We start from the raw sequence: 26,742 nt of genomic DNA on the forward strand, positions 1-26,742 counted from the left end.
GATCAAAGGAGGAGAGATTTATTTTGGCTTCATGGTTTCTGAGGTTTCAGGCCATGGTCGGCTGGCTCCATCATTTCTGGGCCTATGGTGGGGTGGAGAGTCATGGTGTGAGAGTGGGAGGAGCAATCACGAGGCAGGAGTGAGAGAGGAAGGGACTGGGGACCAGACATGCCCTCCAGGGATACAGCCCAGAGACCTAAGTCCTCTAACTATGGTGCCCTTCCTGCTCCTAAGTTCACCACCTCCCAATAGTTCATTAAATTATGGGCTCATCAATGGCTGAGCCCACTGATGAGGCTAGAGCCCTCATGGTCCATCTCTTCCTCAAACCCCACCTCTGAACATTGCTGCATGAGGACCCAGCCTCCAACACATGAGGCTTTGGGGGAACTCAGATTCCATAACACCACTGTTGCAGTGGGGGACAGGAATGAGGGGTTTAATGTACGTGTCAATCATCACCTATGCTGGGGTCTTCTGGTGTCCATATTTACTCCTGAAATATTGACTTATATGTCAGCCACATTTTTAAAAATTCACTTGTCTTATTCACCTGTTTGCATTATCACACCTGAGTCATTATCACGTATCCCAAGATCGCTTCATAACACCATCGAGCCTCCAGCCAGTGTTTAGACTTCTAATTGTTTCACAAATGCCGCACTCTGGCAGTTTTCTCTTCTTTGAATCAACAGCCAAGAAGTAAACACGTAGCAATTGGTTGGTCTTTGACTAATTTCTAGATTTGCCTCCATTCTTTTGGATTCCGTTTGAAATTCATCTGCTGATGAAATCAGGTTTATTCTTTGGTCTTACGGTGCTTCCCACAGAGTGGGGCTGCTGCTGCTGCTGCAGTTCTCCTGTCCCTCTGTCCCTGTGCTTCTGATCATTTGGTGCTCAGGTCTGGAGGCTAGATCAGGTTCAGGTCTGATGTCTCTGGTGGCACTTCACATGTGCTCTGCCATGGGGAAGTGCAGGATGTCTGGTGGAGCCCCTTTTTGTTATGTTTGTGCCCTTGGCTGTCCAATGCCTTCATCAGTTAGCACATCAAGGGCTGCAAATTGGTGCCCTTATACTTCTATCAATGCCTCTTGCTTCATTAGCTGGAATACTTCTGTAGAGAGAGACCCCCCTCAACTGCCCTGTGTACCCTGTGGACACCTCACATGGAAGGGAACAAGTCATGCTCAAGCCTTTCCACTGATTGTTTGCAAATAATGACTTGATGCTCTGACTTTTTGCAAAGGTGAGCAGAGAGATGTTTGTTTGTTAAGCAGAATTTTGGACTCATAATTTTAAACTTACATGTTGCGATTATTCTTCCTTTTGATGATCAACTTATTTTATCTTATGCCAGTGGGAGTCTATTCAAGTTGACCCTGAGTGCTTCTGACACAAACCTGGCAGTCTTTGATAATGGCCTTGCCATCTGAAATGACAAGGCGTTCTAGGCTTGCTGTGTACATTCTTTGTCCAGATCTCTGGTCAGTCTTTTGTTCAAGGAGTAGCAGTTCTTTCTGGTGAAAAGTGGTATCAAAGGCTGAAATTTGGAGTGTTAGGTAAAGTGGCTCTTGAACAAACACATTGGAGGACGTAATTCTGGAAAAGAGAGCTGTCATTACCAAAGACGTACTCAGGCTCCAGATCCCATTAGGTGCTCATTAGGGGGTCTTCTGGTGTCCATATTTACTCCTGAATCCTCCTCTGCATGCTCTCATATTTCTTAAAAGGAGACAGACAGAATGGCTATGGGAAGGCCAAGACCTGCAATGAAGACCGCTGGACAGAAAATCTGTTCTTCTGAACAGATTTTGTATTAATTGACATCAGAAAGGAAATGTGGATCCTAGTATAATGAACAATTTAAATGCTTGAGGTAGATCATGGAATTTAATTGGAAAACAAGGAGTGATGCTAAAATGACTTGGCAGCTTTCCCAGGCCAGCAGCCAGCTGTCCCCTGCCCCTTTTTCTTGAAGTATATGTAGGCAGCCGTGGTGGGAACCATTCCACAGTAGAACAGTTTGGATGCTTGTGTGTTGGTCTGTGGGCACCCAAGACCAACTTGACAGAGCCCTCGCGTGGCGGAGGGACCCATGCCCTCTGAGTTACATAGACCACGAGTGCCCCTCTGAGTCCAATATTTCACCTGCTTGACTTTGGCTAAGGTTCTTAATGGGTTTTAGCTTCAGTTTCTCTATCCATAGCACTGAGACCTGCTCCTGCAAGTCCTGGTGTTTTAGTCAGATTTTTCATTGCTATGACTATAAGACCTGACCAGAACAATTATAGAGGAGGAGAAGTTGATTTGAGGGCTCAGGGTTTCAAAGGTCTTGGTCCGTAGGCTGGCTCCATTCTGGCTCAAGGTGAGGCTGAATATCATGGTGGAAGAGTGGGGTGAAGGGAAGCAGCTCACATGATGTTTAGAAAGCACAGAGAGAGACTCCACTTCCACTTCCAGATACAAAATATATACTCCAAATGCATGCCTCCAGGGACCCACCTCCTCCAGCCACACCCTACCTGCCTTTAGTTACCACTCAGATGATCCCTCTCAGGGGATTAATTCACTGACTGGGTTAAGGCTCTCATAACCCAATCATTTCTCCTCTAAACCTTCTTGCATTGTCTCACACGTGAGCTTTTGGGAGACACTTCACATCCAAACCGTATCACATGGATGGTCCACCAGGGTCTCAAGTCTGCCCTTAGTGTGCCTCATCCTGAGTGGGAAGAGCTAGTCCTTTTCCAAGGGGTGCAGTGTGGGGAAGCCAGGGCTGCTGGGTCCCACCCCACACCAGGGTGATGGAGTAGAGGTGGGGCCAAGTGTCAGGAGCCACGTGGGAATGATGATGGAGTGGCAAGAGTTTGGGGCAAATGGAGAAGGTTCCAGGGAACTTCGGGGGGGCAGAATTTTTGTGTGGGCAGGGGCGAGAGCTTGTAGCAGTGTGGCCTGAAGACTCCAGTGACCCCTTCTAGGACAGTCTGAGACCAGGTTAGACAAAACCCAGGGCAGTGTTAAGGAGTGTTTCCTTCCTACTTGCTCACTAATTTGTTGTTTGTTTGTTTGTTAGGGCCCTTCCGGACCACCAGGAGACAAAGGGCCCCCGGTACAGTATGCTTTCAAATAAAGGGCTGGGTTTCCACGAGAGGAATTCTGCTTTAATCAAAACAATTTTAAATGATAGGCACCAAAAACTAAAGTAGTTCCAGAAAATTCCTAACATTAAATGGTGCAGACTCTCCAAAATACGAGCACTGGCCTGTGGGATGGGATGGGATGGACGTGGATTGAGTGGAAGGGGCTGGGTCATCTAATCCATCATGCCTATTTTCAGTTGGGCAAATGAGGCTGGCTTTGCTCCTTGGCTCCTCTTCATCACAGAAGGATGTCCACCGTTTAATTAATTTCATCAAATTGCCAAAGGAACGGATTTTGAATTCTGGCTTCTGGCTTCACTCCCCTCCAGTCACAGGTCCAGGAACACATGAGGGGGGTGTCTCTGAGGCTGCAGCATGGGTGAGGCAGACCCCTGAGCTAGGGGCAGAAATGATGGGCTTATTTTATGCTTAAAGCAACTGAGAGCCCCCAGGAAGCACCTGTCCTCATAAGCAGCAACCATTGACCCTGTGGTTGTGCCTGCATTTCCAGGTAAATGAGAATTGTCAACTCACTCTTTAGAAGAGGAGCTGTCTTTTCACACCTGGGATGATATTGCACCTTTGGTCATGTACACACATTTTAAATGTTGTTCATTCATATGATTTCTGTGATTGAGAAGGACAGGGATTTTTATTCCCATTTTTTATAGACGAAGACATTGAGGTTCAGGTTTATTAATTGATAGGCATGCCATTCTAGAGCAAGCTGTTGCAAAGTAGAGGTAAGGAATATGGGGCTCTATGAGGGCTTGAGTGTAAGGGGAGGCCTGTGGAGGCCCTGGAAGAGGCAGGGTTAGCTCCTGAGCAGCAGGTAGTGTAAGTCTTGCTGGTAGGAAGAGCTGATTTCCATTTGCTGATCTATTTAGGGAAAAGTATTATGGGAAATGAGATCCATAATAAAAGATATCTGTACAGTTTTCTGATGCTGTTCAGAAATTTTAAATGGAATGGGATGGCCTTTCTTGTTAGAAGTGGGGAATGTCATGTGGACAGAGCATTATGCTAGGCACCAAGACATTTGTTCAGCTAATTAAGATCCCCAGGGCTGGTTATTCACAGGATACATAGGGGAGAGCTGGGATTCACACTCAGGCCTGGCTCACCCAAGGAGCTGTCCTTTCCACTTAGAAAAGGAGCCTACAAAGCAGGCATGGGTCTTCAGGCTCAGAGTGTAGGATTTCCTGAGAATCCTGTGTGTGGAACACTTCCATCTCCACATGAGCTGAGCAGGGTGCTTTTGGCACATGCATTTGAGATGCCAACAGGCTATTTGTGTGATGAGAGCTGACTAATGCCAAGCAAAGTGGGGCCTTATTTGCTTACACTTTGAGATGTTTTCTCTTCTTTTCATCAGGGATTGCGAGGCTTACCTGGATTTCCCGGCCCACAGGGACCAGCTGGCCAGGATGTAAGTAAAGAGAAATGCCATGGGCTTAGTCAAGGCTTTTAGAGGCCCCTGGACATCCATCTTCCACCCTTTCCTGGCCTCCTTTAACCATGTGGCCAGCTTGGTAGCTCAGTCAGGATTTCTAGAAATCCCAAGGTCTTTATTTATAGTCCTTTGCTCTTATGTTTGTGGCTTATAGTTTTGTGTTGTCCAGTTTTCTTTCTCATGTTTGTGCTCCCAGGTCTCCTGCAGAACTGTCTCCAATTTCTTGGCCAATTTCTTATAGAGCTGGCCAGACAGTTCTGCTTAGATTGGGTACTACCTTCTTTGGACTTCTTCCTGACCCTCCCCTGGAATGGCCCTTTCCCTTCGAGGGGACCTCACAGGTGTGTCTGTGTACCTGAGGATGTGTCACTTCCTACTTTGTGACAGTAGCATCCTCTTACATTTGTTATCTGTCTTTTGCTCAGATAGATCTGGGCTCCAAGGGTCTGCTTGTCTGTAGATCCCTGATAACAGTGTGCCAGGCACAGAAGGTACTTGATCCTTGCTGGTTGACCTTGTGAGTGAATGACAACCCTGAGTTCTTAGAGGAGAGAGGCCCAGCATGAATAAGCAATAGCATTCACTGCTCAAGTGAGTGCTCAAGTGAGCTTAGGTATGCACCCTTTCCTCTCTGTCCTTTGAGTTACAATCAGGAGCAATAAAGTCCTCTTCTCTTCCTTGGATTCTATTTCAAAAAATAAGGTTACTCTCTGATTCCTGTCTCCAAATATTAAAATATAGCTGACCCCCCCAACATTATGTTTTTTTAGCTGACCAATAGAAGGACTTTCCTTTCCAGTCAGTCCTTCCCCCTGTATGCAAAAGGATTTTCTGTGTGTGTGTGTCGGGGGCAGGAGGGGCTTATGCACATGTGCTTGTGCATGCATTCTCTGTGGGTGCGAGTTTGTTTTAATTTCGTGTTTGCAGTGAGGTTACAGGAAGGGTAGCTGTCTGTCATAAGTGTTGGACACTGTCACTACTCTCCTGGGAAGCTCTGAATATTCAAACTGAACTTGGAAACCATGAATTTTTATTGGTGCTCATCTTCAGAGTTGGGTGATCATTCTTTCCTACCATATTACCATGGCAGAGACTGAGGCTGGCAGAGGGGGTGGGTAGAATAGGTCAGGATTATGTGCTCATCACAGTTTACAGTTTCTTTCTTTTTTCTCATAGGGTACACCAGGGAATCCAGGAGAAAGAGGGCCTCCTGGAAAACCAGTATGTCATCTGACCATTCCGGATGAGTGTTGATTGTCAGAGCTCCAGCCAGAAATAAAGCGCAGCCCAGAAGCCTCAAGAGACTTAACAAGGGGGCTTTTCCTCGGCTGTGGGCCGAGGGAACTGATAGGGGATGCTGTGACACCCAGAGATAAGTCACACTGGGGAGTGTCGCCAGTTGTGCTTATTGTCAGAGCCAAAGTGAGACCTAAGAAGAGGGGATATGAGCTGTAGCTGTGGGTTCAGAGTTGGTGCCAGAGAGCTTGGCCTGAGGGCAGGGGGCACGTCTCTCTCGCCCTCCTGTAGTTTCTCGGTGGTGCCTCCCGTCAGGCCATCCTGAGCACAGGCCAGCAGGTCAGCCAGCTCTGGGATGCAGTTCTAGGGGTCTGGCCTCCCAGGGCTTGGAATAGGCCAGCACATGACACAAAGGGGGCCTGTGGTGAGGAGATTGACAAGACCATCATCTATTGCTCATTGCTAACTTGCCCGTTTCCTACTCTTTGGCTGGGTTGCCATTTGGCACTTTTCAGAGTGGCAGAAATGTTCTTCCTGGCCTCACATGACAACAGTGGGAGCTATGGAAGCTCAAGCAGGTGTGGACCGCCTGAGGGCCGAGTCCTTGGCAGTCTGGCTGCAGAGCAGCCCGGAGTCCCACAGGTATCCCTGGGCCCAGCACCCTCGTCTTCTGGGGTGACTCCTGAGTGAGTTACTATGCCAGAAAACCCCAGAGTTTTAGCCAGATAGCCAGGCAGGAGGCCTTCCTTCTTGGAGGGAAGGAAACAGGAGGAGCAGTCGGGGATGGGGGGTGGGTGGAAGGCAGCTGTGCAGATGTGGGAGCTCTGGGAGGGGCTCCTGGGGAAGGAAGAGAGGGGGCCACTGAGACTGGGGAATCGCAGGCCTCAGGAGTGAGCACACAGTCTGGTTTCAGAGCCAAGATGGATCCAAGAGGCTACTAGTCTCTTCTGCAAGCCTGGCTGCTATAGGTTTCAGACAGGGGCCTGAGCTGGTGGGCAGAGCAGAGACTAGCACAGGGACCGGCTGGCTCTGAGGGTCCTGAAACTGAAGCCTTCTGAAGGGATGAGCATAAGGTCTTGTTTGAGGCTGGGGACAGCTTCACCTCTCCTCTGTGGAGTCAGCTTTATGCCAGGTAAGCCTCATGGAAGCAAGTACTGTGTGCAGGGGGAGGTCCTGAGGAAGTGGGTGAAGAGCAAGAGTCAGACCAGAGACCAGCAAGAGTTTCAGTGGTGTCTGCCACACGTAGACCTCGACGCCTCTATGCAAAGAGAATTAAGTTGACAGAGTCGAGCTGACAATGTGGGAAATCATGAAGGTCTCTCAGCTGATCAGCACAGAGCAGAGAGCTACAGCGAGAGGGATGGAGAGGGAGAGACAGGCCCACAGAGTCACGTATAGAAATGCAGAGAGACGGACAGACATGGAGAAAGATAGACAGAAATCAAGACAGAAAGAGGTAGAGAGAGAGAGAGAGAGAGAGAGAGAGAGAGAGAGAGAGAGAGAAGGAGGCAGAGAGAAAGAAAAAGAGCAAGCACAGAAAGGCTTAGATGCAGAAAGAGAAAGAGGTCTTCTTTGGACCACCTTTAAATTCATGGAACCTGCTGCCTCCAAATGGCCCCCAGGGTGGTGAGTGACACTCAGAGTTCTGGCCTCACTGATGAGAGCTGTCAATGTGTCAGGGTCCCCAAGACCACCCTCAGTTTCAGAGATTTTCTGGAACTGACAGAACTTAGGCAATGGTTATCCCGTGCATATATATATACCCATGCCTCATCAGGGTGTGAGGATGCGGATTAGAATCGGCAAAGAAAAAAGTGTATAGGAGAGTTTGCAGGAGAGACTAGACAGGGGCTTCCTGTGATGCTCTCTGCGTGCCAACTATGCCTAAGCCTCCCAGCTGCCATGTGTGACATCTGCACAAGGTGCTCCACCAGAGCTCACCTCGGCCTTAGTGCCCAGTGTTTTTACTGGGAGTTGGTTGTGTAGACGTGGGGTGCTCACATGACTGACCCTAATTACTCAGCCTCCAGCCTCTCCAGAGGTCAGAATGATGCTGTGTGGCCAAGGTCCCTACCATAAACCACCGTGTTAGCATTGACTGCCTGCCTTGGCCAAGGCCCTGGGTAAACAAAGATGCTCTAACCAGGTAGCACAGCCTGAAGGCTTAGAGGTGATACCCAGGGACCAGCCAGGAGCCAGATCTTTCTTTGGAATGTCCAGGGTTTAGACACCCAGGCCTGCTGTGTTAACTCTTCATAACACAGTTGCCCATCCTCAGTGGGTGGAGAAAGTGACTCGTGGATCTTCCATGGCAGCACCCACCTGGGGAGAAGCATAGAATCCTGTGCCAGGAGTCCTCATGCCCATGGTTATTGTTCTGCAAGCAGAGGCTGCGGTGGGGTTCTTGCCCCAGTGGTGGGTTAAGGAGGGCCTGTAAGGTGAAACCTGTCAGGATGAGGAGAAGCAGGACATGATGGGGAAAAGCCCACTAGGGGGTGTGTTCAGCTCATGTCTGGCCTGGCCTGATCCCATATGGAGTCTAGAGCATGGACAGGGCCTCAGAGCTGCCCTGCCTTCAGATAAGGCCTGCCCTTGGCCCCCCCAGGCCAGTCACTGGCTGTGTGACCTCCCTCACGTTGCCAGCCAGCACTCCCAGCACCAGGGGGATGGCGCACCAGGAGTAAGGAGGGTCCAGGTGGGCACAGACGGGTCTTCTAGAGCCAGACACTTCTTGCCACGTCTTGTCTCAAGCCATTGGGCCTAGTAACAATCCACACTGACTCCTGGGAGGCAGAAAGGACAGGCTATGGACATTTCGTGTCCACCATCCTCAGGTCAGTGCTCCTTCACAGCCCCGTTCCTACGTACCTTCTGGAGGCTTCTCTTGTGAGTTTTGGAGAAGCTGGTCAAAGAAAGACCTTAGTGAAGCCACCTGCAGGACCACACTGTACACTGGAAACTCACCCATTTCTGGTGACTCGTGCCTTGTACTCTCCTCCTGTGACGAATGTCCAGCCACAATGTCTAATAGGGCTCATTCTCATTATATAAAACTCTCAAATGCAGTTTAAAAATACCCCAGATAATACAATGCTGGTAACCTAAAGATGTCCCAGTGTGAACAACTTGAAGCCCTACTATTGTGACCTTCCCAGGGAAGCATGTAAGGCTTCAAAATAAAACCTTTCCCTTTTGAATTAAAGTTGTAATCTATTACATGGCCAAGCTTGGCCTTGCTCCAGAGGGCCTGTCTCCAGTGACTAATGGGCATTGACCTTGTGTTTGGTGACTGCATGCTCAGTGGGTGCTCATAGCAGTGCTATTAATTTCTTCAAGCACCTCCAAGTCAGAGTGACCCCAGTCCCCTTCTTGCAGCAGCCCAGAGAGTTGGTGGCTTTACTGAGCACCTCAGCATAGAGAACACCATGAGCATGTTTCCAGCCACCCCACTCATCATCTCACGCACACCGAGGTTACCACCATCAGATGAGTTGTGGGTCCCAGGATGGGAAGGAAAACCCAGGGTATCAGGAAAGGGGGAATAGCCAGAAATTGGTTCCAGCTGTCCTAAGCTGCCAGGCGACTTCCAATTCACACACCTGGATTCTAGCATATTCAGAAGGAATCACACACCATGAGTTCAGCTGTGTGTCCCCCTTCCCATGTTGCAGGGGACAGTAGGCAGCCACCTCTTCTGGGCAGGTTCTCCAATCCTCCTTTCCCAGAATTTGAAGTTCTCAAAGTAGCACGCCCATCTCCAATTCTTACCTAAGAGACTCTTCTTCCCTCCAACATCTGCCTTTCCTTTCCGCTTTCCTCCCTAGCCTTGCATGCCCTACACCAAAATGTGAAAGGAACCTTCACACTGTCTCCCGCTCCAGGCTGGCACAGTCATAAAAGGCCGCAATCCAACTCTCAGGGCTTGAATGTAGATTCAGTAATCTGCAGCTTCTTATGCATCTTCAGAAGCTTTGTAATGACCCTTGAGTTCTGAAGTCTCCTTTCCAGAATTAAAGATTTCCAGCCTGAAATAGTAAAGAAAGTTTAAATTGCTGTTCACCTGTGAGAGATGAAGACTTTGGTTTAAATTCACACTAGCTGTTAGTTACTGAGAGCAGCTGCTGTTGCCTGTCTGGGAAATCCGTAACACAAGAGTGCGGACGGTACCTGTACGACAATCAGATTTTGATGCGGGTGAAGAGGAAGGAACACTGGGAGAGGAGAAAGGGCCAGTGGAAGGAGACTGGGGACCTGAAAGGCTGTCATTTAGACATGGTCAGGGTCAGCAGTCCCAGCTGGCTACCTTGGAAGGGTCATCTTTGGGTGGCCTTGGGCTGGGGACATTAAATGGGCCATTGTCTCCTATGCATGCACAGATGTGTTATGAGTTAACACCTTGAAAGCCATTCACTTTCTGGAGATGCATGAAATGTACTGTGTGTTCGCACATATGTATGTATGTATGTATGTATTTTTTTTTTTTCATTTTGACAGGGCCCTTCTTCACCACTGTCTCCAGGGGACATAAATCTCTTGGTTAAGGTAAAAACATACAATAAATGTGCATGAATGGTGAAAATGGTGATGGGGGGGGGGGTTTAGCTATCTCAGTAATTTTCTCTGAACACATAAATGATAGCATTAACAATAATAGCAGCAGCATGTGTTGAGATTTCACTGTGTGCCTTCTGACGTGCTAAAATCCATATTATCCAATATGGAAGCCACCACATGCATCTATTTAAGTTTAAACCTATTAAATACAATTAACACTCAGGTGCTTGGTCACACTAACTCCTTTCCAAGCACTTAATGTCCATCGTGGGTGGAGGCTACATCATAGGGCAATACAGACATGGAGCAGAAGGTTCTGGACGGGACTAGCGAAGCGCTTGGTATATGCCTCTTATTTCACACACTCTGTGACACAGGAACTACTCAAGTTCTCTGTCATGTAAGAGAACCTTTACTGGGGTAAAGGTTGGCTTTAAAGCCTACAGGGGGCTGCCTTGTGCTCTGATCAGGGTCTGCGGCAGAGGTACACAGCTTGTTCATGGTCCTGCTGGTGCAAGGGCCAGAAGCACAGGTTCAGGGTGTAGGAAACAGCTGCCAGGCTTTTAGCTGGGATGGGTCCAGACTTGGTGTAGTCTCACCTGGTTTCTAGAACCACAATTGCTTTCCCTGTGAGATGCAAAGGCTCTGAGAAATTGAGCATAACTCAGCCAAAGTTAAGTATAATCCCAACTGCAAAGAGCAGGACATGGCTAGAGTCCTCCATGAAGCATCCCAGGGTGCCCGGTGCCTAGCCAAGGCCTCAGGTGTCAACAGTGAGGAGCTGGAGATGTGTAAGTGTGCAGAGAGGAGAAGGGGAGATTCATGTTGCAGAAGGACAGCGGTGTGCAGGAACCTTGGCTGTCTCTCCAAGCCTCGTCTAACTCTGGGGAGGGGTGATCCTGGATTTGGGGAGGTGTGGCACTGGGTTTCTTGCAAGTGATCCTTACCTCATTCCTTATATTCTAAGAAACACTGGAGGGAAACAAAAGAAAGCAAGAACCTCTTCATAAGTTTGGGACTTTCAGCTCCCTACACACTGAGATGTCTTCATGGAAAATTATATACTTCATTAAAAAATGAGTGGTAGCACAATAATTATTGATTTTTATTGACAAGAGAGAGTTTTTTTCCCACTGTCAAAGACTTGACAAGAAATCAGTATCTATGGATTAAATCCCTTGTTTATTACAGGATTGTGTGAACCTGAATCTCATAATTCAGTCACGCTGCGTCTGCCCCTTCTCCCCTGCAGCGATATCAACCATATTATTTATGCCAATAATGACAGGAGTGAATGCTGAGGATTAAGCACAACACCTCGGGGCTAGACATCGAGACAGATATGTTGTCCGTAGACACTCCCCAAGTGCTACGGGCTGCAGCTGTGTTCATCCAGGCTGCTGAAACCTCAGAAGGGACGTGAGCACCTGCAGTCGGGGTGACCCCGGAGACTCCCAGCTCCCCCAGTGCTCTGGGCCTGGAAACCTGCAGCAGTAGCCTGGTGGGTGGGTGTGGCCAGGCCTGCAGAGCTCAGAGCTCTCCTGCTTCCTCTGCTTGCAGCCCAGCTGCTGCAGATGTAATACCGTGGGTCAAAGCCTGCGGTCTAGTCCAGGTGACCAGTGGCAGGTCCTCCCCTGCTGAGAAGACAACTTTTAGTACAGAATATGTACCTCTCAGAGAGTTTTAACACATCACATATCTCATTCGGCTAGTTGGAAAACTGGCTGGGTAGAATATTTATCATCTAAGAGTCCCTGTTAATTGGACTTCCAAGGTTGGATCTGTGCCCAGGGAGACCAACTTCAGGATGTCTCCTTTAGACATCCCTGGCATAAACATCATTCCATTCAGAACTCACAAACAGCTCTATGGTGTGTTCTGTGACTGACTGCATTTTACAGATGAGGAGGCTGAGGCCCAGGTGGGTATGTTGCTAGCACAGGCCACAGAGCTGTAGAAGGAGAGCCAAGAGTCCCACCCAGCACAACCAGCTCCACACCCTTTGCACATAACCTGTCTGCTGTCGGATTTCATCTCTGCATGAACCAGGACTTCCTGACAGCTATCTGTTGAAGTACAGGCAGCTAGCAAGTTCCTGCCTGTCGTCTAGAGATTTTGAGATGTGAACTCCACAACCCTTTGGTAGGAATATTGTAGTAATGATTCAGATGCCCAGGAAGAGTTGGATGAGATGCCCTGGAGATGATCTCCTCTCCTGGAAGTGAAGCTTCTTTTTTCCACAAAACAGCCCCATTCTCCAGGTGGTAGGCAGTTACTGAGTACTTATTTACTTGTCAGTCTGTACTGCACTAAGCACAATGCTGACTATAATGACACAGCTGGATTTGCTTAAAATGCCTCAGACAAAAGGGAGGAGTAGAGATTAGAAGATGCCCAACATCTATAGACTGGATACAATGAACTCTGAACCATGCTGGGCACTTTGCACACATTTTCTAATTTAAATTTTCAGAGTTTCCTAAAGTAGGAGAACGGTGCTCATTTACAGATGGGGAAATGCTCTCACAGATTGAGTGACCGCCCTGAGTTAACTTGTAAGCCGAGGTGTTTGGAGCTAGTATTGATGACCCACGATGTTTAATCTGTGAATGGGGCAAGATGGCATTTCTCAGGAGTAAAATAATAACTGAAACCAGAATGACACACGCAGCAGCTAAAATTCACTGTATTCCAGGCATGGTGTCAGATATTTTCCATTCGTTATCTCACTTGTCATGGGACTTTATGGTCCCCACATCGCATATATAAGGAGACTGAGGCTCAGAGAGAAGCCAGGATGCCAGATGGACAGAGGTTTCCGAGGGGTCTGGACAAGCCCACCTGGTTGGAAACAGGACTCTCAGGGAATTCAGAGAAAGTGTGAAATGCTCTCAGAAGAAGGCATGTGTGTTCAGGAGTGATGGGGGGCAGGGTCCCAGGAGCCAGAGGGAGCATCACTAGGACTGTGGGTGGCACCAAGTCTCACCCTGTGCTCACTGAACAGACTGGGACAGTAGGCCAATTACAAGTTCCTCACCAGTACACAGGGGCTGCTGGTAGGTCTGGTCTTCAGGGGATTATTTCACATAGTGTACAGCTAAGGCAGACCCAGTCTGCCTTAAATTACAACAAAGAAGATTTTGTATTGCTCATATATAACTTCCTGATACTATTTATCCGTGTTGCTGCAAAGAAATATTCTCCATCTCCACTACACACTCCAATTCTAACCTAACCTCAGTGGCCAAAATTCTTACTGTCACCAAGCTAGTTTTATTCCTTTTGTCTATCCAACCACCCATCCATTTACCCATTCATTATCCACCCACCCACCCATCTATCCATCCATCTACCCACCCACCCATCCATCCATCTGCCCATTCACCTACCCATCCATCCATCTACCCACCCACCTGCCAGTTGTCACAGGGTTTCATAGCTGCATCTCATTTTCAAGTTCTATAGCAGAACATCTAGGAATAGGTGAGTTCCTCCCTGCTCTGCTACTTTTCTAAAAATCAAGAGCAACCCCAGTCTTTTTCATCTTATTTACCTTGCTTCACATCCCCAATAATTAGCATTCCTCACTTTCCAAAAAAAAATCCAGTCAGCCTCTCAGAGCACCCGCTGAAGGAAGACAGCACAAGACTCCAAAAGTTCAGGTAGTTCATTGATGAATCCATTGGTGGTGGTTGGGTTGCCTGATTCATTCATTCATTGAACTCATGTTGTACAGTGGAACACTATTTGTTATGATCTGGACAAACAAAGAGAAGATGACTCTTCTCTGTGCTCTAAGCACTCACATTTTCTATTTTGCTTGGTGGGGAAAGGACGGAGTTCTAAACAGACCACTTGGACATTGAGACAAGTGCTTCAACTCTGGGACCTTCTGATGATGAGCTGCCCCTGTCCTGAGGCCACCTGGAGGGCTTCTTGGAGTAGGAGCCTTCTAAAGAATCTTCAAAGACTAAGTGGAAGTGAAACAAGTAAAAGGAGGGTGGGCTGGAATTGCTTCTGTGCTTGAAAACCTTGAGGAATGCCGTTACTGGAGACGGCGCCTCACTGAGTGTGAACACTCGTACTTCCATATGCCTTTGCAGGTCCCGCCAGTGGTGCATTCAGTAGGCCTTAGTGCATCCACTTGGTGTTGGTTGACCCCAACTAGCCATGAGTTCTTCAAGACACATGCTTACAGTGGTCCCAAGGCTCAGCACTATGCCTAACCGAGCAGAGCCTTTGCAACTATTTTTTCAAAGAAGGAGTGACCAAGTGAATAGTGAATGAATAATCACAGCTACATGCACTGGGAATTCTCCCTCTTGACACCATTCTCATGACTTACTTGTGTTATCTCATTTAACTCATTGTAAGGAGGGACTGGGGGAGGTGACTGTCTCCTGTGCCCAGAAATTGGTGAGGGTGAGGCCAGTGACGGGGAATGCTGTGCTCCAAAGTGGAAGATCAACCAGTGACACAGACAAATCAGAAGGCATACTCCCTGGGCTGACAGAACTTTAGATTTCCTCCAGGGACAGCATTTACCTGCCTCAAGAAGTAAAACGAGCCCAACTCCAGGGAACAGTCGCTGAATGCCCCCCTCGGGCAGAACATAATGCTAAGCTGGGTCAGAGCTCAGCTGTGTGTCCCAGCAGGAAAGTCCCAAGGGTGGGCACCTGCTGCTCCTTTTTCTCCTCCTTTCTTCAGAAACCACATTCAATTGGCAAACAGGACAAAGACCTCAGCTCCCAGCCTGTCTGACTCTAACCCAGGAACAGAGCCCATTTTTGTCAATACTAAATGCTTGTCTTAAATCTTCACTGCTATTTATTTATTTTTGTGCACGGGTCCATGCGTTTTTCATATAGTTTGCTCAGCCGTGCTCCCAGCAGTATGGCTGGCTTAAAGTAGGGCAGCAATGCAGACATTCAGCACTGAGATGCAAAGCTTTGACGCCAAAGTGTCCGGATAATGACTTGTTCCACCATTTTCTTTCCCATCTTTGCTGGCATCTAAAAACAAAGTCTCCATCCAGTTGTAGGAACCAGGGCCACTTTGCAAGTAGCTATCACTCATTTCTTCTCTGTTTCCTCTCGCAGGATGTGTGCAATGATTGCCCTCCTGGCCCCCCAGGCCTCCCTGGTATGCCAGGATTTAAAGGGGACAAAGGTCTTCCAGGAAAGCCAGGGAGAGAAGGCCCAGAAGGGAAAAAGGTAAGGAGAAAGGGGGGACTTTGGACTTTGTCATTGCAGGTGGAAACCTTCTGGTGCTCCTGCCTTCTGAAGGACTTAGGCTGTGAGGGGTGAGAGGGAATGGGGGACACTGGGCTGAGAGGACAGAGCTACAGAAATGGTGGGAGGGCATCTGCAAGTCTTTGCCATTTTAAGGAAATGTTGGCCGTGACATTCCAGGGCATGCTGATGTCTGGTCATTCACATCCAGTCATTCAGATGGTCCAGTCTGGAGCACAGCAGGCACCCAGTGTACCTCACTGGCCCCACTGAGCCTACCTCCTGCACCCAGGGGAGAGTTGCCCTCTCCAGGCCCTTCTCTCTAATCCTCCCTCTCTTCCTCCCCTCCTCTCTCCTTGCAATAAGTGTTAAGTGAGATAATGCAAATGAGTCGTGAGAATGGTGTCAGGAGACAGAATGCCCAGGACATTCAGCTGTTACCCATCCATTCTTCACTCCATCACTCCCTCTTTGGAAAAGAGAACTGGCCTTTCCCCCTTTTCTTCACCATTCAACAACCATCAGCTGCCCACTAGGTACCACACCAAGGCAGGCCTCCAGATTCATAACGCCAGCCAGCCTGCCTTCCTTCCACCCACCCATGCTTCCATCCATCTCTTTGTCATCACCTGTTTGTGACCCCTATTAAGTGTGTCCTATGTGTCAGTGAACGTGTGGACACTGGGGAGGACTCAGAAGAGAAAAGCTGTTCTTATGAACCTCATGGTCTGTTTCATGCAGAATGAGGGGTAGATAGTTCTATGGGTGTATGGAACTTGCAATTTAGAAAACCAGTCCACAAAGGTAGAAGAGAAAGAAAAAAATATTAATAATGAGTAAGCAGTAAATTAGAGGTGAGAGCACCACAGGTATTATTCAGAGATTTTATAGTCAGAGCCTCACTCTTTACTTAGCCAAGCTGATACACTGTGTAGTGCACATCGGTTCTCAAGATAAGCAGAGACTAGTCCTCAAGAGGACGCAACAACACCATTTGCCACCAATCTTCACCTAGTAACAGATGGCCATCTGTGTCACTAGTTGGCCAGAGGAAAGGTAAATACCTCCCTTCTCTGTAACAGGAGGTAGTTCTGCAACTTGGGGAGAGCTCTTACCACTGCAGGAATTGGGAGACAGAGCCATTATCTTTCTTGTTGACTTTATTCCAAAGAGATGGATCCTGGGTCCTTGAGAAGCACATTCCTAGATTATAAAGCTAGCAAATGCCTTCTACAGCTTTTACAAGGATTCGTGTACATTCTAAAGAGAGAAAGAACTCACAATGACAGCTTTCTAAAGTGAATGCTCCAAGATAAGAGGTTGGGGAGGGTCTCTGCCTTGTTTCTTTTTAAAAATAGTTGGGTTCATCCCAACAAATTCAGACATGACTGGAATCCACTTCAGTCCATCACACCCCTTTTCCTTCCATCCTCCTTCCCCTCTCCCATTCTCCTTCCTCTCCTCTACTAGATTCCTTTCACTCATGTATTAATCTATATTTGACTGATTCTTTCTACCTATGCATAAAGGTGAGGTTCTCCGTGGTATATTTATATATGCACATAACATGATTTTTAAGAATTTATTCTGCATTGCCTCCCTTTACCTGACCCTCCATTCTGCCTCTTGGTCTCCTTCTTCCAGGAGAGGTAAGTCTCTGTATGTAATTTGCATTTGCCCTTACATGGACAGATACAAATGCAAATGTGAATTTCCCCTTTGTTCTTTTCTGGGCCTTGAGCAGTATCCCTCTCTGCTGCACAGACCTGAACATGCCAATACTTCCACATGTGTGCATTAGGATACCAGAAACTGGTCCCTAGCCCTGGAACCCTGCAGGGAGACTAAATTTTAATTTCAGGAATTATAGAACTGATTCCACTAAGAATACTTGATTAAACTCTCCTGATGGTCAAGTCATCAAAAATAAGTACTGTTTTGATTTGCAGCATTTGTATCATGTGGGACAGTAAATGGCCATGTTTGTCCATTTTTCCCTCTGTGTTGTGGTCTTTCCCCAGGCTTTCCTTTAAACAAATCAAAAGACCATGATTGGGTCAATTAAGATGTGTAGAGTTTGGGGGTGATGCCAGGAGTCTTCACCCCAGGAATTCATCCCCAGTGGCTCTCAGGGCAGCATCTCCAAATCACTTAAGGAAATCTTCAGAGAAACCCTGTCCCGAACTCTCCTCCACAGGTCCCTTGCATCACCAGGACAAGACAAGCATCACATGTTGATGAACAGAAATGGCAACTCAGGCAATTTGGAAGGGCACACCGCTCCATGCCCACTCCTGGCAGGGCCTGGAAGGTGGCCGGAAAACACCATCTTCCCACCTAAGCATCCCCCTTCAGAGCCAGGCAGCTGACATCCCTGGCATTACAGAGAAGGAAGACAAAGCACATACTGTGTGTGTAGCTATGCAGACACACACACACACACACACACACAAGCAAGATGCTACACAACCCAGAAGCTCTTATTCCAATAGCCTCCTCCTCTTCTTACTATATCGGCTATCCCTCATGTCCTTCCAAATTTGCCCAACAACAGACACCTACTTCCTCACAAAGTCTGAAGGGCAGGAATCCAGGAGTGGCCACTCCCAATTGTTCTGGCTCAGGGTCTTCCTGGGTAGCCCTCGAGCTGAGGTCATCTCAGGTTCCATGTGGCAAAGACTTTTCCAGGCCAGTTGCTCTGTGGCTGTTAGCTGAGGAGTCTCAGTTTCTTACTGACTGTCTCCTCCCTTCCTACACGAGCCTCACAGCAGAGCTCCCTGGTGAGAGCCAGGCGTCTTTACGCTGTAATCCCTGAAATGACACATCATCATCGTCCCTGCTGTATTCTGCTGGCCACAGCCAAATCCTGGTACAAATGGGGCACTCCAGGGTGTGAACATGGGATGCAGGAGGCACTGGGCTCCCGTGGTTCCTGGCTGCCATACCCACAAGCCACAGTGGTGGTGTGCACACAATGGCATAGCCACACTTGTGCCACCACTTGCCAAACCCTTTGCCTAGAGATTCTGGAGTCAGGGTTGGATGCAGGGGCATCTCATGGATCAGTGATCAGGTATGCAAGGTCTGTGGCTTGGTGATGACTCTGACATGGGCCCTAGACACTCATTCTTATTTTTTTTTCTTCCCCTTGATTCCTGCTACAGGGAGATGCTGGGCCCCAAGGCCTGCCTGGGCCCCCAGGAGTAGCTGGACCACAGGTCAGTGAGACTTCATGTATATCTCTGTGTGTCCATTCTGCTCATCTTGCTGGTTCATCTAAGTTTGAGGAAGAGTGATGGCAGCTGTAGAGGAAATGTGGTCTTAAAATCAGAAACCCATGTTCCAGGCCTGAACATGTCACTGACAATTGTAGTGACCTGGGGCAGCTCAGTTTAACCATGGAGCCCCAGCTGCTCACTTAAGACTCCCTAAGGGCTGCTCAGGATGAAATGCTGAAGGGATTGCCATGTGTGATGCCTACTGGTTAAGGCACAAGCTTTGGGATCAGACACTGCCTTCACTGCCCACTACTGCTGAGGATGCAAACAGCTTCCAGATGTGTTAGAGTTGATCATAGAACACATGCACAACTTGGAACTCTAAAAAATATTAGGAAAGTGTTTTACAAATGCAAGTGAGTGTTATGGTCCTCGTGTGAATGGGGAGGCACTCATTTAAAGCCAGCACAAGCTCTGGATTCAGAGCCAGGAGGCCTCCTGGGAGGAGTGGGTCTGGTCTCAGCCACAGAAGAGGCAGGGATGCCCTCTCAGGCTGAGAATGTCTTGGCTGCTGTGGGTGATGGTGGTTGGCTCTGAGAAGAGACAGCAGGGGTGTTGTTGGCATGGGGGCAGGAGAAGGCAGGGACACGTCCCACTCCAGTTCCCCCTCCTCATCAGTGGCACTCCCCTGGGGATGCTCCCTGATGCCTAGTCATCTTGGTGCTACTCCAAACCATGCCCCAGTGCTCAGGGACAGCTGTGCCCTGTGCATTTTCCCGTGGCTGGACGAAGCATGGCTCATCTGGTTGGGAGGCAAATTGTACTTGTCACTAAAAGAAGAGGTCAAGATGTAGGAGCTGGAATCCCATCTCAGCCACATGGCACAGGAATATTTCTCAACTTCTTCCCACTTCCTTCTTCATTAGCTGGGAGTAGCCAAGAGCAGTGACCCACAGGCCCGGGCACAGCTGGAGGCAGGATGCTCCTGCCCACACCTGGAGTCTTGCAGGTGCTCAGTCAGTGTTATTGCTTCTTCAGCTCCTGGGGCCACACCTTTGACAGGCCACAGTGAGGTTGAAGTCTTGGGCATACAATGTAAGGGGAAGCCAAAAACCTGTCACCAATGCAAATAATACTTTAAGGCAACATTTTTAAATTTAAAACTAATGTAATAGTTTGATTAGGATAAAGACAGGATCCCACATTCCACTGAACATCTTTTCCTAATACAACAGACCGTTAAGATCCCTTTGTTTATTATCAGTTTAATATCTTGTCCATTTTGGATTCTTTTGCATTGATTTTGACTTTTCACAATATTGCATTGGAATATTATTCATCCTGGATACTGAGGCTTTTGGTAGCAAAGGTTGATGCTTCTCTTGCCTTATTCTAAAAGTCCAGCCCTGGGAAACAATGTTGAAGAAATAACTGTGACTGTTACAAAGAAATCAAACCACCACCACCACCAACAAAAACATGTGATGTGGCCACAGCCAGATCCATGGTGAATCAGGATGGGAGATATATCCAGGTCTCCTGGGCCCTAGTTGGCAGGTTAAGATGTGCAACATTTGTGATCCATAGACTTTGTGAGGATTTAGAGGATTTTGACAGCCAAGACCTATGCTTTAAAAACCACAGATATCAGGTCTCAGTGTAGGTGGAACAAGAGATTTTGCCCAGGGCAGTGCCTGCTTGGGAGTCACCAAGGAACTGCAGCAACATCCAATGTCTGCCACTCTCTCTGTATCACCCTTCCCTTCTGGGGTCACTGCTAGAGGCTCAGCTCCCGCCTGGAGAATTCTGTGGGCCTGTAATTCCAGTTGATCCTTAAGTGCCTTTGCTGTCAGCTTCCTGGCTGCTGGGCTTGGCCTTTGTGAAGAGGTGACCCTTATTCAGAGAAACAAAAGCAAATCAATAACACAGATGAAGAGTTTTCTCCAGAAAATATGGAGTGTTTTCTCCATCAGCCCAGGCCTACATGAAGGGCTGATGATTTGGGATAGTGGCTTTTTGTGTATTTCCTTACAATTTGCCAAAAAGAAGGGTTTATTCTTTTAAATATTCTGAGAAACTGAAGAAAACTCCCATCTAGGAAAACAAAACTTAGTGCTGTATCTGAAAGACAGGGCTCTTGCTTCCCTACTCAGAGTTGATGGTGACCTTGAGCTGCCCTTGGGGCTCAGAGTCCACCCTCCACAATGAGCTCTCCAAAGCTGCTGCGTGCAGCCCACAGAGGGTCCTAACTCACTGCTTTACAGCATGGCCGCCTGCATGATCAGCAGTCCTGGGAGGTAGAGATGTCATCCGACTTACAGATAAGTAAAGGAAGGTTTAGCAAGAGTACATGTCAGACTACAACCTGTAGGTAACACAACAGAGGTCTACCCCGCTGGTTTATCTTCAGGACCCCACTAGTTAGCATTCCATTATACATCTGTCAGCATCAGCACCAAGGACAGCTCCTGGCGTAGGACAATGGATTAGTCTATGTGACTCTGATGATGTCCCTCCCTGTAAATAGCTTCTTCCCCTTATCACTATTTATTATTGGGCAAATTAGTCTCAGAGGGATTAATGGCTCCTCTGCATGCTCACGGGTTTGTGTCTTGGTTTCAAACACCTGCCAATTTCTGTGTTCTTCATTCAAACCATGCCACAGATCTCTGCTGAACTCATGAAGACAAAGATGACTTTGTAAACTCTGTTACTGTACCCCAGTTACTGTATTAGTGACAGAGTTTTTATGACCACTCTTAGCATCATTCTGTAACTGAAGGCCTTGAGTGTTCACTGGCCATGTGTGTTTTCAAGAGGGCTTGGTTCATTTGTTTGTAGATATTACTGGGTACCTGGGAAGCAGCTTATCTAAGCTTTCTTTTGCAGGTTTGCAGCTGCCCTCTCTATGGGTTGGGGCTGGGAAAATCAATGCCATGGTTAGTTACAGAGCTGCATCCTAGGGGTTTAAAACTGCACCAAACACTGCCTTTAAGGCACAGGGTCTGGAAATGGTGGCTGCTGTAATTACAGTCCATGGGAGGAGGAAGAAGGAATGGGGTGGTATTCACAGGGAGGAACCTGAAAGCAAGTTCTTCTCTGATGTAAAGGCTCTCTCACATCGGAGGTGACTATTATTGTATCCACCATGGGAAGCATTTCATTTTCTCTCATTGCACATTCACTCACCAGGTAATGGGGTCTAAAGGGAGTCTGTGGTGGACCTGGAAACACTCTGAGGAGAGAAATCCTCTCATGGAGGTTCTGGATGTTTCTGGGATTCAGAAATAACTGCTTCTATTGGCATTGCCAGAAAGGGCCACAGGTACCATTCTGTGCACAATCATGTGCCCCATGCTCTCTCCAGGGGCAGGCATCTCCCCCCACCCATCGTTGACTCCATCCTGAAAGACTGTCACCATCATCCCCTTAAACAGTTTCCTCCCCAGTCAGGAGGTATGGAGAAAGGTCAAATTTGCACTTTACCTTCTGGGGTCTGATGGAGAAGAAGACCAACAGGCTGATGAGCGACTCTCACAAAAGTCACACTGAGGGTGGAGGTCTTCAGAGTCTTGGGCCAGGCCTGGACTTGGAAGCCAGTAGCTCTCCGGCCTGCTTTGCCATTTGTTAGTTTGTGTAGCTAATTACTAATTATAGGACTTGGGCATATGTTTGACTTCTCTGAACTTTAGGTCCCTCATCTATAAAAGAATGTGTATCCTAACACACAAAGAAAATAAGAGGACTAAATGACAGAGATTGAGAAAGCTTGTGGGAGTGTTTAATACAGGCCACTCCTAGGGGGCCTCAGAACTCTTGCTCCAGTTGAGCTAATAGCAACCACAACATAGTTGGGGGGAAGAGGGAATGACTATAGGAAACTGACCTGTGGGACAAGTGCTAGCCTCTAAAAGCCACCAGAAGGAGGTGGGGTTTTAGTTGTGTGCAAGGGTTGGGCAGGGATTTGTCAGACAGTGAAAGGAGAAGCTTTTCCAGACAGTGAAATGGTATGTAAAATTTAGAGACAGAGTTTGCTTTGAGAGTAGCAGAGACTTATCCTTTGCCAAGTTTAGACCCTGAACTCAATGGTTTGTAAACCCCTCAGAGAATTACCTGTTCACAAAGGCTGACATTCTCACAGAACCCCTAGTATAAAAGTGACCTCTAAATAATTAAAAATGCAATTTAGAAATCATAATTTTCTCATTGTTATTTATATTAATTTATAATCTTATTTATATTAAAGTATATAAGTGTAATTAGAAGCAAATGGAATTGTTTTCCAAACCAGAAAACCTTTCACAAAGGTAGAAGAGAAAGAAAGATAATTTAATGATGTATCTGCATTAAACCAGAGGCAATAAGCATCCAGGGCTCCAGAGACTGCAGAGGTGAAGGGGAGCCTCATTCTGTCCTGCACCTGCCCCCTGCCAGCAGGCTCTCAGGGTAACCAGTCCTCGAGGTGAGGACGCCGCCACACTGTCTGTTGTGTGTGTTCACCCCAGATTTGCCCAGTAACTTCCATCACCACCTGTGTTCCCTAGTTGGCCTTCTCCAGAGGAAAGAGAAAAGCCTCCCTTCTTTATGACAGGTGGTCTGCTGGGCCGTGGAGCCGGGCATCTGCCCAGCTGAGGCTCCAACCCTCCCCCAAGAACTGAGCAATGAAACTGTTATCTTGCTGAATATATTCCAAAAAGGTCCCCAGAAAGACATTCCCGAGTTCCTGGATCATATTTCAGGCAAAAGACATATTGAGCTTTGAAAAGGATTCACATACATCTCAAGGAAGCAGAGAAGGAAGTCTCCGTGACAAGTTTTCTGAAGAATTCTACAGAAGAAAGGGGTCTCTGTTCTCTTATTTTCAACTGGAGGACTTAAGACTTTCCCAGGGCTCCTCAGCAAACACTCTGAGAGACCCGAACGTGAACTGGCAATCTCCCTGGAATAAACATTCCAGGCACACGGGGTCTTTCATCTTTTTTATTGATCGTTGTACCCTGTGTGTGTAACTAGGAGCCTGACCTGTGCTCAGCATCTCAGTCAGCCTTCCCGACTACAAAGCCAGTGCTCTTAACATCATGGAACCCAAACCAGTGGAGATCAGTGGTCAGGGAAGGGTGGGGAAGGAACAGGAGAAGGGAGGAAGGTGAAGTGAGCCTCATCAGATATTCCCCCTGTGAATTTCTCCTTACATATCTCCTGACATATCTCTATATTGCATTAATTTTAAAAACTATAAATAAATGAAAGAAAGACCAGTAGAGTAGAGGAAATGGAATAGGGGTGGGAGAAGGAGAGAGAAAGGGGAAGTACTGGGGACTGAAGTGGAGCAAATTATGTTCCATGCTGGTATCATAATTTCAAAATGAATCCCAATATTATGTATAACTGTAATATTATAATAGTAAACAAACAAACAAACTAGTAGGACCAAGCATCACGGCTTAGGGAACCTTCAGGAAAGTAACTCATCAGGGAGAGACAGCTTGGCTATTTGATAATCAGACAGACTTGTTTGGATCAGATTTCAGACCTTGCTTTTTTTTAGCTGTGTGACCTCAGGTGAATGCCTTCACCTGTCTGGTCTTCGATTTTTTTTTTTTTAATCTAACATTCTGTTAATAACCCCTATGTTGAAAGAAGACTTATTGGCCAAGTTAGAGATCATAAACATATTGAATATTTTTGGTATCAGCTCAGGATATAAATAAAGGCATATATTTAATGAGATTTCATATGGAAAGCCCTGGCAGAGTGCCTGGCAACATAGGGGCTCTGTAAATGTCAGTCCCCTCTCTGGAAGGAAATGAGTCAGGCTTGGAGGTGGTTGTGTTTGCTTTGATCTTTGGCTGCGGTGGGCAGGGAGGCAAGACAACTGTGGGGATCCTGAGCCCCTGACATTTCCATTGTTCCCAGGTGGGTGTTCAAACCACTTGAAAGCCAGACCAAGGACTGGAATTTGAAAGGAAAGCGCTTACTTTGAGGCAATTGTCCTAAATGTCAGGGAAGCGGTGTGCTACTGGATGCCACCTCTTTTCATTGATTATAAAGCAGCATGCAGACGGTGCACCAGCTTTATTGATTCAGAAACAGTAGACATGATCACATGCAAAACTGTTGGAATAATGCTGTCCCCTACAAACCCCTTTTATCCTCTTCTAAACAATGGCATTTAGCCTGTCACAGGCATCAGCTCACCTAACCACCTCCTGCCACCCAACACCCTTGGGGGTGAAGGGAGGGAGTGTCCTCGGGTGGTCTTCCACCAGTGAACTGCTGTGGCCTGATGTCTCTGGGAGAGAACTGCGGGGTCTGGACCCAGAGGACCCACACAGACTGCCCACCACCCTTCACTTACTGGATGAACTAACAGACCTGAGCGGGGGCGTGAGCTGCTCAAGACGCCAAGACAAGGAGCACTAGGAATGGAACTGGAGCCAAGAGTGACTCGCTGCCAAGGACTTATTTTACTGCAGAATGCATTATTTTAAAGAAACTGTAATGTTCTATTTAATAACATTTTACCGAAATACATTTGTTAACACAGTACATGTAGGTCCAGGATGAGTGAGAGTTAGGACATTGGAACCTTTGAATGGTACTTTTACGGTTAGTCGATAAAAATATTTTTGATAGTTTATTTATTCTGAGTGTCTTGATGACATGATAATGAAAGGAGGGTCATGATGGTGATGGTGGTGACAATAATGATGAGTAGTGACAGGTGATCAGAAGAGAGTCATGATGGCAGTGGTGACAATGACTAAGGTAGTGGTGATGATGGTGACAGTGACAATAGTGGTGGTGATGATGGCGATGGTGACAATGACGGTGGTGGGGACAATGATGATGATGGTTAGGGTGATTATGATAATGGTGGTGAAGATGATGATCTGGTGACGATGATAAGACATGATGGTAGATAGTGGATATGGAGTGCCAACCCTGAGCCTGTCACTAATCCAAGCACTTTGTAGATTTTAGGTCAGTTAATTCCCACAACAAAGATACCATTGTTATTATTCCCATTTAGAAGAAGGAGACAGACTCGGGGCACCTTGTTCAGTGACACCCAGTAAAGATGAAGGTGCAAGATAGCAAACACAGTGATCACACGGGGATTCGTGCGCTCTCCCTGCTCTGAGCTCTGTGTTTGCCACGGATGGTCTGCTTGCCTTCATGGGGTCACCTCTTTAATTTCTTTTTCTGGTAAAAAAGTCCACTACTCTGAGGACTTGAGTGGCTGCTCAAGGTCCCACAGCTCATAAGGAAAAGAGTGAGAGCATCTAGAGAAGCCTTCCCCAGAATCCAGGGAGCAGCGTCCCCGTCTGCCACCCTCTCTTCTCCCCTTCTCCACCAGCTGTTGGTCCCGCTCTTGCCTACTCACTCCCAAGGTGCCCAGTTTCCTCCTGAATGTTTCTCGTCTCCCGAGCCTGGACCCTCTAGCCCACCATAGCTAAGACCTAGGGCACCCAAACCTTCCAGATATCCAGTGTCTACAGCTAAATCCCGATTCAGGAGCTGACACCCTGCAACTTCACCAGTGGGACCCAGCCACCTTCCCAGACCCATTCTTGGATGCCCCCCCCATGGTACCCAAAACCCGGTTAAGTACTGACTCCAGCCGCCCCTCAGCCAGACCTTGTTTTATCTGCTGCCACTACATCTGACACGAGGGAAACCTGTGAGGGATCGTTGAGAAACGAGCGGAGGGTGGGTGAATGGAGGCGTGGGGAGGATTTTCTGTTGCATTAGCTCCAATGACAATCCCATTGACTTCTCTTTCCTTTTTTCTCTCTCCTTCCAAGGGGAGCCAAGGAGAGCGTGGTGCCGATGGTGAGGCTGGACAGAAAGGTGATCAGGTAGAGGACCGTTTCCTTCATGATGCATCACCTTGATGAAAGCTTCCT

At 47.6% G+C, this 26,742-nt stretch overlaps 1 protein-coding gene across 1 annotated transcript in view; it reads left to right on the forward strand.

Annotated features, from left to right (window-relative positions):
* Col22a1 (collagen type XXII alpha 1 chain) overlaps window positions 1–26,742 on the forward strand; it is a 208,304-nt gene that overhangs the window by 140,131 nt on the left and 41,431 nt on the right. The window contains exons 40-46 of the mRNA XM_071602419.1: window positions 3,074–3,109; window positions 4,516–4,569; window positions 5,770–5,814; window positions 10,324–10,371; window positions 15,483–15,596; window positions 18,779–18,832; window positions 26,641–26,694. Of these exons, the coding sequence (XP_071458520.1) occupies window positions 3,074–3,109; window positions 4,516–4,569; window positions 5,770–5,814; window positions 10,324–10,371; window positions 15,483–15,596; window positions 18,779–18,832; window positions 26,641–26,694 (405 nt within the window). The remainder of the gene's footprint in view (window positions 1–3,073; window positions 3,110–4,515; window positions 4,570–5,769; window positions 5,815–10,323; window positions 10,372–15,482; window positions 15,597–18,778; window positions 18,833–26,640; window positions 26,695–26,742) is intronic.

Source organism: Marmota flaviventris, chromosome 15 (genome assembly GCF_047511675.1).
Source record: "Marmota flaviventris isolate mMarFla1 chromosome 15, mMarFla1.hap1, whole genome shotgun sequence".
NCBI lineage: Eukaryota > Metazoa > Chordata > Mammalia > Rodentia > Sciuridae > Marmota > Marmota flaviventris.